At 36.1% G+C, this 13,500-nt stretch overlaps 1 protein-coding gene across 7 annotated transcripts in view; it reads right to left on the reverse strand.

The window, feature by feature from the left end:
- The window catches only part of MYO6 (myosin VI), a gene marked incomplete at both ends in the record, with an annotated part of 82,974 nt that overhangs the window by 16,724 nt on the left and 52,750 nt on the right, over positions 1–13,500 (reverse strand). For all 7 annotated transcript variants that reach the window (XM_082481070.1, XM_082481067.1, XM_082481069.1 and 4 more), the window contains 9 exons: positions 335–413; positions 809–1,017; positions 2,385–2,535; positions 3,774–3,864; positions 5,606–5,735; positions 6,515–6,592; positions 6,748–6,878; positions 8,875–8,968; positions 10,553–10,591. In XM_082481070.1, coding sequence (XP_082337196.1) covers positions 335–413; positions 809–1,017; positions 2,385–2,535; positions 3,774–3,864; positions 5,606–5,735; positions 6,515–6,592; positions 6,748–6,878; positions 8,875–8,968; positions 10,553–10,591 — 1,002 coding nt within the window. The remainder of the gene's footprint in view (positions 1–334; positions 414–808; positions 1,018–2,384; positions 2,536–3,773; positions 3,865–5,605; positions 5,736–6,514; positions 6,593–6,747; positions 6,879–8,874; positions 8,969–10,552; positions 10,592–13,500) is intronic.

Genomic DNA, 13,500 nt, shown 5'->3' on the forward strand with positions numbered 1-13,500 from the left:
GGATTCTCCTGTGTATTTTTAACTGTAAAATAACTTTAAAAACACTTCAAAAACAAATGCACCTCTACTCAGTAGACTTGTACTTGCACGTGGACTAGAAATAGGTGATGTCTTGGGATGCCCTAATCATGATTTTCGCCTTACATTTACTACTAAAGCAACACTGCTGCGTGACTCAGACATGCATTTATAAAATGAAGCCATTAGACTCTGGAGAACCTAAGCTGTGAAAAAGATTTTTAAAAAAACCCAACCATCCAACACCAAAAAAAAAAAAACAAACCACAAAAAACCACCACCACCAAAAAAACCCCCACACAGCTAAAACATTAACCTGCATACGCTTTTCTTCCTCTTCCCTCTTTTTCCTCTCTTCTTCTTCCTGTTTTCTCTTTGCCTCAATCTCAGATTTCCTATTACAAAAGAGGAGGAAATGAAAACATGTTATTATGACGCAAGTGAACATGTTATTATGACGCAAGTGAAGAGATAGGAAAGCATATTCCACAAAACTGAATGGTAATCCAGAAGTCAGTACAGTCCTGATGACAGGACACTGAATGTAAAGTCAAGAAACATTCTAAGTCCATCTGTATTTTCAACTGCATCATATAATTTTTTGCATACTCTATTCTGACTACACTTACCTTATAAATCACTGGGAAGGGAAATGTTTTGCACTGCATAGCACACGAGGAGTACAATCCAAGTCGCGCTCTTTAAGCACAGGAGTATGAAAAGCAACCTTATTAAAGTGCCTTTCCTATTTTCTTCTCATTCTATAACCAGTAACTTATTCAAGACTCACAGACGTCTTTCCTGTTCTTCCTTCCTTCGTTGTTGCTCCTCCTCTTCACGTCTCTTTCTTTCTTTTTCCATTTCCTCCTGGATGCGTCGTAGCCTTTCTGCTTCCTCCTCTTGCTGCTTCTTCTTTTGCAGTGCACTCAGAAGTTGCTCTGAGCTTCTAACTAGAGCATCATATTCTTTCTGTATCTGTTCCCTAGTCATTATAGTGGTCTGCAGAATGAAGTAAGAGGGGATTATATTCTTTTACCTTTGTACTTCCCTTTTAAAAAATGTATACTGAAAAAATATTAAGTGAAATGAGAGCACTGAGTAGTACAATTAAATTATATATACACTTCAGGGTGGGGGAGCTTGAGCACATCCTTCCCTTCTTTCCTAAAATCCCAGGGACCTATTACTCTCCTCTCTCATATACAACCACACAACATAATCTCAATTTTATCGCTGAAATTAAACATGACTTCTCTTTAAACCATGCCTTCATTTTTTTAAACCTGGAGGTTTTAAGTAGCAGAAAATAATTCTTACCAAGCTAAGACGAAAACTAAGGGCCTCCTATGTGCATTTTGTGTTGTGTTCTTAACTGCTATAGCGGTTATTTACAGCTCTGCCTTTTATGTCACAGAGCAGTTTCTCTTATTATGTGTGCTGACACTCAGAAAAAGTGTTGGACCGTGCTATGTTTTTTAAAAAAGGTATTAGTAGCAAGTAACAGGTTGAAAATACTTTAAAAAACAGCCTTTACTACATACACTTTCAAACTTCATTGATAGCTAAAATTTAATTTCATTTTACAATTCGCATTGATGAGTACTAATAAATCTGCAATATGGGGTGTTTGCTGACCTTTTCTGAGGGTGTATCATGATGATAATCAAAATTATCTGATTGTTATTAGAAAAGAGAACTGTAAGTTGACGGGTTAACTCTATCACCTTTTCATCCATGATGTGAAATAGAAAAATCTTAATACAGTAGACTGAAAAAGCTGTAACATTGCATGAAACAAAAATTCAACACCAATTTTTTTTTAGCATTAATAAATCCCAGTGTGCTTTCATTTTGTCTGTGTGCTCTTACGGTAAGAAACTGAGCACTATAGACCCTGAAGCATAATCAGCAAGCTGAATTCTCTTTACTACCAAGTCTGAAAAAAACTCATAATGGGAATACAGATCTCTTTACTCTGTGATAAATGCTTGTACGTTTCAGCCCTGACTAATTTAAAACATTGCTAATCGGCATTATTCCAATTAAAAAAAAAAAATCAACAAGGAAATTATTAACACCACTTGTCTCTAATATATCAACATGCATTTTTGCTTTGAATTCTCCAGTGCCAATTTCAAAACACAGATAATAATACCACAGTCTAGACGTACACATCAAGTTTCAGGATTCACTTCAGTTACATTCACAAATAACTTTAAACAGGATTTGCCCGGTGCCTCTGAAAATTAAGACTTCTATATTAAAATGTCTTTTCAATTAAGAAAAATACGTTGGCCTTCTATTTTAGATTAAGTTTTTTAAAAGATTCCAGTAACAAGAAACTATTTCTGTAATTGTTATCATACCTTAATTCTGGTCATCAAAGCATCAATAGAATACTCCAGCTCCTTGACCTGCTTGCTTGTCTCCGCCTTCCCCTCCTTCAGAGCACTTACTACTTCATTAAATTTATCAAGTCTCTTCTTCAGGGTACGCACTTTTATCAGGCCATCGATGCTGTGAAGGTAAGACAGCTTATTTGTATCGAGATTTTTTTAACAAGGCAATATTTTTCAAACTACCACTAATCACTCATATTAAAGAAGTAGCTAGGGGAGACAAGTTACACCTTCTGATAAAACTCATCCTCTTTTTTGAAATTCAAACATTATCACATGAAGTAACTAAGCAATGGAGCCTTTTGCAAATAATAATTAAAAATGATTAGCAGACAGTGACTCAAAATGGAATAACGCGTTTTTATTTTGAGAACTAATGTGGGTTGTTGTTTTTTTTCCAATAACACACCATTAGTATCCACCAGAGGATTTTGACTGGAGTGGAAAAAGGTTCAGTTGTGCCACTTACTCAAAGAGCAACTGAATCAGATAAAACTTAACTACACAGCAGGGACTCCAGCCATCAGATCCCACAGGGCTGGGGGGGGGGGGGGGGGGGGGTAGTTTGGAAAATAAGAGTCCAGGAAAACTTGGAGCTTTTTAAAGAACTAATACTGAAGGCCACACATACAAGTTACAACTCTGTGGAGGCAGTCTTCCTAGACAGAAATCACTGAACTGGGATTCAGGAAAACACCACACAAAGACTAGAAACTAAATCAAATCTTTAAAGATGAGTATAGAACAGCTTAAAAACATAGGGACGTGGCTAAAAATGCCAAGGTACAAAATGAAACATAACTATCAAAGGATGCAAAAGAAAACATTTTATAAGAACACTACTATTAAAGAACAGAGAGTCAGATCTCTATCAAAGAACAAAAAGGTGTCAGCAGAGCTTAATAACCGATGCGTTTTTTCCATCAGTATTCCATGCAGTCAGATTAAAACTAATGGAATTAGTTAATTTCAAAAGGAGACAAGACAGACAGAACACACAATTATTTTTAAGATAAAAAAGAAAGGGGGCCTATAAAGAAAGGTGTGAAAAGGTAAAAGACAAAAATTAATGAGCCTAAATTTCATTTACAGAGACTTAAATAAGGATTTCTGATAACCAGGCTATCACTGAAGGATTTTATAAACAAACATCTCTTAGGAAAGGTTCAGATTTAGTCTGTTCATCCTTGGGAAAGAAAGGAGGAACACAGCACCTTTCAGAATCTCTTTCAGTCATACTTAGCATCATCCTGTGACTTCAGATATATTTAGTTAAGCATAGTAAATCCCTTCTTTACATTCACAAGAAAATACTATTAAATATCCATTTTCTTCAACCGAGGAAGATCCTCTTACCGTGGTTTGTGCTTTCTCTTGCAAAGCCACATACGAATAGTCTTTTGGATTTTAATGCAGGCACTGGCTCGGTATTTTATCTTATTTTTCACTGTAAACACACAGAAGATCTGAGTCTCAATAGTTTATACCATTTAACACAACTCCTATATTACTCACATACTTGATGGCTCAAAACTGTATGTAGACTACGTGTGCTTGAAAGCTAGGTCTGTATTGGAACCACAACACTTAAGACACAGCAGACAACAAAATTCACAAACCTAAGCCAGGCATAGAGGCTCCCTCCTAAAACTAACAGCACGAATTACTTGAGTGCACAGTCACACGTATGCACCTCCCTGGCTTCAGAGGCATCTGTAAACTCAGTGAAAAGTCACCGGACCTAGCAAGCAGGAAATGCTCAGATCGAACTCTAAGTCCTGCACTGAAGGGTAATCAAGTAGGTAACATCTGCTAGAGACAATAAAGCGTCTGCAACTTTGCTGAGCATTTCTCTGCAATATTGAAATGAAAGAACAAAAAACAAAACCTCCGGCTGTTGTTCTTCTAATACAGCCTTCATCTAAAGACTCAAATGACTGGGACCACAGGCACAGTATGTGTGCTGAGTAGCAATAAATGCAGTTTTTACATATCTACTGGAGGAAGCGTAGATGCCTATGGATCCATGCTGCCTTCAATCACCAGCTGAGCACACGGTTTGTGAATGAAGTGATACTTAACTACTGGACTTAGGTGACCACACTACTTTTCATGTGTCTATTTCAGCTTTGTTCTGAGGATAACATTAGCTTCTGGTTTCCCATAAAACACACAAAAAAGTAAGGCACATCAAAACAACATATTATTTCCCTGGGCTTCTACTTTTTGGACACAGCGACAGACTTTCTGTCCTATCTTTCTAAAATATATACTAATCAGCATGAGTTTCTAGGTCAAAAACATGATTTTGGCGATAAAATTTCTGATGTCTGAAACCTATGTGATAAGAATTCACAAATTCTCTTTGCCTTAGTACAAACAGCAACAAATAGTATCCAATCAGTGACAGATGTAGATGTCACAACTGTGCTGGCCCAAATGCACAGCCATAAGGCATGAGGCCTTCATACTTTTATTCCCCATCTTAATGTATATTTTCTACCCTCCTTGTTATTATAGATCACTGACATCCTGCATCAGACCTTTCAGTAAAGATGTCTGGGAGATGGGAAACACCCCACAAGCACCAACTTCTATTCCACAGTGCCTCAATTCCTACTCTGCGCAGTAAACTGGACAGGCCAAGCACTTACTAACTGGGGATCAATAGTAACAGGCACTTATTTCCTGATCAGCAGTAAATCCTGGAGTGGAGATACTGGCCCCGTAATTCACGTCAGTGCTTTCAAACAGGCAGTTTCTGTCTGGAGATGACAACCTCTGTGCAGACACTTCCCAGAACTAAATGATTCCATGTTGTCAGCTGAGAGCTGAACTACTGTTCTTTCCTGCTGATGTATTTAGTCTCTCCCCCACAAGACCTGTGATAGCTAGTTATTTCTGTGCAAGTGTGTATCCAGGCTTCAGTAAGCACCCAAGCAGACTGGACACAGGAGATTAAAAGTGGAACGTACAGCCCACCACTAAAAACCTCTGCTCTAAGCCCCCCTATATGTACCTAACATAAAGCATAAAAAAAATAATCTCACCAACCTTTAAAGCAATTGCTCAGACTTTAGTATGTAACTATCTGCTATACATGTCTTTAGCCACATTTCAAGGTGATAATAATTGCTTTTCTATATTGTTAACAAACATTTTGATTTAATAAAACATAGAATACATACATTTAATCACTGAGAGGGAACACCACTGAACTTTCTTCCAACGACTGCAGATAAGCCAGCGATTCACTCGTTTAACTAGCTCTGCTAAGTGATCCGGATCAGACTTCATTATCTGATCAAACTCGGCAAACTAAATAAATAAATAAATACATGGTTTACAAATTAGGAGAACAGAGAAGGTTAGACGTTATTATTTAAGAGGACATTTGAGTTAAAAAGGTAAAATATTTTTAATGTAAACCATGTCATTATATCAGCTTTCAATTAATTCAAGTGAGCAGGTATGTCTGGCATCCCTTTATTCTTTAATGATAAAAACGTCTACTGGGGGGTTTTGTTTGTTCTTCTGTTTAACTGCCGTGTAACAGCTTTTTGAATAATCCAAGCACTTATTAATCACTAAAAGTATTTATTGCCAACATTTTTTTAAATTAATTGTTTCTCTACATCCTGAACACTTACTCTGGCCGTTTTTAACCTTTGTGTAAGAGACCAACTAAAGACAACCTTTTCTGAAAATCCTGTACTTCTATTCTTCAGTAATTATGACAGTAAGAACATTCTTCTGTTATAATTTTCCTTTCTAGTCACAATGGCTCCCTACTTCCCCTCTTTACTCTGCATAGCAGCAGCAATACTCAGAATCACAGAAGGATTTCAGCTATAAATAGATTTTACTAGAAAATATTTTGCCTTTGTCCTGACTTGCTCTTTTTAATAGTCAACAGGAGTCTATCAGTTTGGGGTTTTTTTAATGAAAAATGGACAGTATTTACAAAGAAAAAATGGGTAACCTCATTTAAGTTGGCCGCATTTTTAGCAATGCGTTGAGCAATGCCACCTTCAGAGCACCCTTCCAACCAAAATTATTCCTAGATTCACATTCATGAACTCCAAGAGAAACATTACCTTGCCTGGTCTAAAAAACACCTTGGTTAACCCAAATTTGTAATCATTTTCATTCAGTCCCAAGGCCTTAAATAGTGCCTGAAAAACAGAAAACAGTTAGGGTTATATTCTGCCTCCTTCAAAAAACAAACAAACAAACAAACAAAAAGTTCAAAAACACACTAAAGAAAACCCACAATACATTTTCTGTCCTGTATCTGATGATAGAGAAGAAAAATTAATTTCTTTTTTACCTTGCAAAAAAGCCTAGGATCCAGCCGAGCCAATTTTTCAGGCAAGTATTTCTTGTACATATTATATAGTTCATGAAATGAAGCTCGTGAAGGGAAACCACCCTGCATCAAATCCAGAACAGACACCATTCCTAGATTCATAAACACATACACAAAATTCGGTATCAGTAAAATGAAAAGGAAGCAGTGATTTTTTTGATAACCAGTAGTTTATGACATAAGCCTCAAAGATGTTGTTCAGACCAAACAACAAAGTTCAGCTGGGACTTGATGCAGCCTCTAATATTTCTTGATCATGTAATCATTCACAAAGAGTTACTACTGAACACGAAATAAATACATACGATTTTCTCCTTATTTGAGAAGTAACAGCCAATCATGCTGAGATTTTTTTTCTAGTATTTCTTCTAAATATTTTTTTCTTTTTAGAAAACTTGACATTTTCATTTCTAAAAAAAAAAATAACCAAAAAAGCTAACAATGCCCAGCCAGGCCCTTCTTTTCATCATGTCAATGATATCTGTGAGGTGTGGTACAGATGCAGTGTCAAATACATATGCAGTGCTAGAACATTCAGTGTACTTGCAATACGAGGTATAAGCTGCTAAAATGCAATTTTAACGTCCCATTTTAATGTTTGGCTGCAACTAGGACATTAGTAAAGCACAGACACAAAGTCAGTAAAAGGTTCAAGCAGCAGAGGCCATGCCAGTTTTTGCCACTACTTTACATAACCCTATTGACAGATTTTGCATATTCGTTTTTCAGTTAGCCCTTAACTTGTGGTTCCTGTCTTTAAATGGAATTTTTTGCATATTTACTTTCAATGGAAATTTGATTTGTTTACACTAACTCTTTCTTTTTCAAAAAAGATTTTATGGCATTATATCTTGCTGTTTTAACTTTACATATTGTAACTCCATTTTACTAGATTACGCTTCATTTACTGTTGCTAAAGTAAACACATACAGAAAAGTGAGCCTGTAAGACTACTGTAAAGCATTGCTATTGTTGGGGGGATATTGATTTGTTATTTTTTCTTCTCTGACATGCCAAATGCACTTAATCTGAAGAGACCTACTGCTAACGATGTTAATAGAAATTCTAAGTGCTGAAAAGTTAAGCTTTTGTGATGATAACACAACATGTTAAATAGGTGGACTCATCAAAATATCAGCTGCAGAACCTTGAAGTATCTTGACTACAAATAGAGAAAAAATTAAGCACAAGCTGCTGAAAGTACATAAATACAGAAAAATGAAAATATAAATATTGAAGTACTTTGATGAACAAACACCCTGTGAAGAACAACAATACTAGCATTCTAATTCCCAAGCAAGCAGTTCCTTCTACTGTTCAGTAGGGCATGAGCGAAACACTAATATTCATTCTTTACAATAAAGCTGTAAAATTGGAAAGCACCTAGCATTTCAAGAATAATGAAAATGCAGCACTGCAATCTGTAGTATATAAAGCAACAGGAAATATGTTGAAGTGCCCTTGTTGGAAGTTCAGCTCCAAATCAAATTAACAGTGGTATAATGAAATTTTGAAAAAGTAAACCAAGAAATTCAACTCTACCATACCATCTATAAATTTAAAGAAAACAGATGTGATATCTCAGCTAACACTGACTTCCTCTAAACGTACACAGGAATTTCTAACACTTCAACTGCCACAGTAATATAAAAGAAATTATGTTGTTCTGGACTGAACTGCTGCCATATTAACACTGTAGACAACGCACAGATGGAATTCAGGTCCAGGTCAGGAAATCTAAATTTATGTACCAATACAAGGCTACACAGGTTCTTACATATGCAGCTAGTGTTTGAACTCTCATTATAATCAATGGAAAAAAAGTTGATGGAAATTGTATCAACTCTTCTGGCAAAGAAGAGACCTTATGGCTGTTCAGATGAATTATTTCTAGGGTTCTATTAACTAAAATGAGACCTAAGTTACTAAGAATCTAAATAACTGCCATAAGGCATAAATAAGCTACCTTCTAAAAAGCAACAGTTCAAGCAAGGAAATATTGCTTCCATCTCACATATTTCAAACTGAGGTCAATCTATACTGCCCAAAGTAATAAACAGAGGGAAAAGTATCAGAGGCATACATTACCTGAACATTGAAGCTGAGAGAGGATCTGTCCTCCTTCAAAATGGTGATTTGTCATCTTCAAATTAGGTTTGATACAGCGAATAAAGCTAGATCCCTATTACCAAAACAAGAAGTTAGCAGAACCTACACATTTTTAAACCTCCTGAAATAACAGTTAATCATTTAAGAATCATGGGTGGAAAAAAAAAAAAAAGATACAAAATAATAGCTTTCTAAAAGAGAAATGCTGACATTCTTTTTCTCTCATATATCAGGTTTTCACTCTAGCCTTGGCCTTGATGTAACAGATCTCAATGCTCAAGCTATTAATTGGATCTTCAACTTCTGAGTTTTCACTCAGACGTTGTTCTTCTTAACATTAGTACAATCTGATTACAATTTAGCAGTCTAGATTCTACTACTCTCATTATCTTCTACAGTCACATCACCTAAATGCATCAGTCCTCCAGCTTTCACATCAGTGAACATTCTAAGAGCCTCCTGACATTGGAATCACATCAGATGCACTTGACGTTCCTTTCTTCTAACTTTTACTTTTTCCATTTTCTTCTGGCTCGTGGCTTCACTCTCCCTTCCCCCATGTTGTACCAGTCTGCTCTTATCACCATGTGTGCTCTCTACAGTTTTGACCACTGCTTTCTCTGATGATTTCACATTCATCAAGAATGACATTTTTGCAAAACACCACCTAGTTATTCAGATTTTCCTATAACAGGTGGCTGCTAACGATAACTTACCTTATATACTAAAACAAAATTGGGACTGAGAGAACATAATATTACTCCCGGTTTGCAATGTCTTTTCTCTTTTGCCATCTCTCAGCTGAGAGTGAGAGAGCACCTGCCAAGGGAGCTCTATATTAACAATACATCCTCAGTTATGGGTTAGCTAAACTCAGAGTACAGCAAGTCTGGCCACATACTTTTTCCCTGGACTGGGTCTCAGTTCCAGAGTGTTCTGTGTGAAAAGAGATCATCTTTCTTTCAGACCGGCCTCATAAAATCTTAATGTTGGCTACACTGCAGCACTTGTCCCATTTGTTTCCCATGTTTTTCCCCCTTTTGCTTTTTTTGACAGAGCATAACCTCATATCTAGCATTGGTTAGACCTAGGCCATGTGGTCAAGAGAAACAAGAATGTGTTCCTACAAATACAAGTTCTGGGAAAAAAGACTGTATGTTGAACTACATGGAGAATTCCACAACTATCACATTACATCAACTAAATTAGCAAATACTCATTAGGGGAATTAAGCTGTAAATGCACAGATGGTGAAAGAACCTATCACAAAAGTGAAACATTTTAACAGCTTTATGGACTCTACAAACAGAAATTAATAAGAAATTATCTGCCTTACTTGTAAATAACATCTCTAATCTTCTGCAAATTAGTCAATGATAACCAGTGAATGGAAAGAAGTAAAAGTGACAAAAAAGTAGGTTGCAGCCTAGACAGATTTCATATTGTTTACTCAAACTGTGTAACTGTCATTCTACAACATTTTTTTTTAAAGGTAGTGGTTTTTTTTTAAAGTAACTCAATAATCTTCACCTGTATAGCAAGACATTTCAGAAGTGCCACATAATTAAAGCAATTACATTTATTGTAAGCCATATTGAGGTAATCGATTAGGACGTATGTCAGAAAATTAGGAACCTCCATCTTTATATATACTTACAGTACTGTGAAGCTTCTCAAGAAGCAAATTTAACTGAGTCTGTGAAAGAAAACAGGTATTTCAAGAGTCTTACCATGACAACTACAGAAATATACACTCGGAATAGCGGTATAGCATTACTGCATGCATGTTCATTGTTAGTAAATCAAACAGAATTGATAAATCAAACGTTCACAAATTTTAACAGACAAAATCATGCAAGTGTGCATGAATGGTCCTGAGGAAATTGCTTGCATTTAATTGTACAACAATACTGAATGGACTAGTTACTTACCACAATACAGTTATCAAAAAAAAAAGTGCAAGCCCATTTGGGAAAATAAAGGAAATAATGGCTATGTAATAAAGTTATGAAGAAAACAGACTGATCAGCAATAATAAAAAAAAGAATACACTGAAAATTTGTGAAAGCCCAAATTTAATCTCGAACAAGTATATATTTGTATATTAAATAATTAACACAGAAAACATATGCTCAGGGTTTTCTTGGTTTTTTTTTTGAAGCTAAATCAACAGTTCGGTGAATTAATTTGCATAATCTATTTTTAATTCCAAACTTCCACATTTTTAATTCTCTGTTGATGACAGACTATAATTTTAAAGTCACATTTACTGAGGTTGGATTTAAACATACCGTGATGAGAAAAGATCACAGTCCTATGATTATTTGGGGGCAAGCCTACAGGATCACCAGAGACTTAAGGCTATCGGGGAAAATAAGTTACAGTTGCTATTGAACGTAATTGCTAGGGACTTAAAATACTCCAGAACCACATCAGGAAACAGTTATACTTCACAGATGTGTCTGTTTTATCACATAGATTACTGCTGTGCCAGCCATTCTAGTTTACTAGCAAGCACAAAGTATATAGACTGAAGTAAGACAAAATTCTGTATTACCAATCAAAATTGAAACGACCTGACTTTTGACTATTTTTTTTTTTAAACCAGATCTTTCAATTACCTTGAATCCAAGAAACCAAATTTGTATGGGCAATATGCATCACCTACAGCTGCCAGTCATCCTTCCAGTAGATAAAACTGGCCTGAGCTTTTTTTAACTTATCGTGGATATGGTTAGAAAGAAAGAAAGAAGGAGTGTCACAAGAGGCATGACAAACACTAATAACCTCCGGCTCAGTTCTCACTTACACACACTCTTTATTTCTACTTGAATATAATCTTTATGTTTTCTTAAGTCAGAAACGCTTAATTTTGGAGGAGACAGACTAATTTCCATCAACAAAATACGTTTCTGCTAGAGGAAAAATACCCCTTCCTTATGCTCTGTGATTTGAGAAGAAATAAGCCAGAGCCATTCTCAGGTAAATTTCACTAATTAAATGATCATATGAATAAAACATTGCTAAACCTACTGCTCTTTGAATTATGACAATTTAATCCATTATTATGGCATTAAGGTAAAATTATCCCAAAGATTCTTGAGTATATCTGATGAACTAATTAATCATTACTTCCTCAACTGGTTTATGTGAATTAATTTTAATTACTTATAAGGAAGGGATGTGTGAAGAATTTCATACAGAGAAGTCCCTGCAACATCATCTAATAATTGATGGAATTAGAAGAATTCGAGACTGACTTACATACTGACACACTAAGAATGAAATTTCTACTAAGATAATAGAACTTATTTTGATGTCAGTTGAAGTGAAATTTTCAAGGCTATTAGTGTTCATCAGCAGCATATGTTGTGTCTGGGAAGGTAACACTAAATGAATTACTGGAAGTAACACATACATTCAAAATGCCATGAAACTTGAAAACATTGAAAGAATTACAGATTGATGGGCCAGATCCAAAGAGGACTTTAGTCAGGTTCTAGGCGAAGAGGTGAACATTGAAGTCCAAAAGGCAATCCAAGAAGTTTCCCACTTAATTGCTGCTTAACATAAAAAATGTCTCCCTTTTTACTTCAGCCCTCCTTGGACAATGGTGTCATTTACATGTCCGCATCTATTGGACATGGGATGCCAAATCCAAGAGGAATTCAGAACCCAGGTGGAAGAAAGTGTAGATTATCTCAAAGACCCCACAGTTGGTTTTATTTTGAAAACACAGTTATAAAAAAAAAAAAAAGGATCCTAGCTTCACTTAAAACAGACTCACGGTTGCAGGGCTTGCTCAGGAGATGGTTTATCTGTATATAACTCCATTTTTCAGTCTGCCTTCTGATCATGCATTTTATATTAAACCAATTGCTATAGTTTAATTCTACAACCACTACATAATGAGGAGGAAATCATCGTCAGAGCAAAACTCAAGAGAGCAGGCTGCTCAAATCCCAGTTAAATACCAAAAGTACTATCTTACAAGTCAGGGTCTGTCTCTTACTCTTCCTGGCCCCATTAAAATTTAATTGCTAGCTACACAACAACCCATCTCCAGAAGTGTATAAGGAGAAATCCCTATGTCAGACTGACCAGTAACTTGGCGCTACAGGAAATACAGTAGACATAAAACACTGAATACAGTATAGACCTGTGTCCTGACAACCTGAAGCAGAATACTGCTGCTATACAAAAAGCAAGTGCTGCTACCATATCCTTCCTGTTCTTCAGCCCCAGCATTTTAGAGAACAGTTCTAAACACTAGCCACAAGATATGATTATGCAAGTAGGAATTTATCTTGCAGTCCTAATTCAGCACTTAACCTTGACATGGAGCAGAAATGCAGAAACGCTCTTCTGCTATTGGCAGTGCCCAACTCTACAAGAAGGTTTTTGGGTTAAGATACCTGCTTTCCCCAGGGACTGCATAAGGAGTCTAGCTAGGAACATGATGTACGGTTTTAGGTGTCCTAGGTAAGGTAGCATACCAAAAACGTTGCGGCACTTGACTTCAAGGCATATAAATCCTTCATTGGATCTGGCCCAGTTGTCTTGAGAAGAGCTCTTGCTGAAATTGCAGCAGCTCTACCAACAGTA

Source organism: Vanellus vanellus (assembly GCF_965231255.1).
Source record: "Vanellus vanellus genome assembly, chromosome: 3".
In the NCBI taxonomy this organism is placed as follows: domain Eukaryota; kingdom Metazoa; phylum Chordata; class Aves; order Charadriiformes; family Charadriidae; genus Vanellus; species Vanellus vanellus.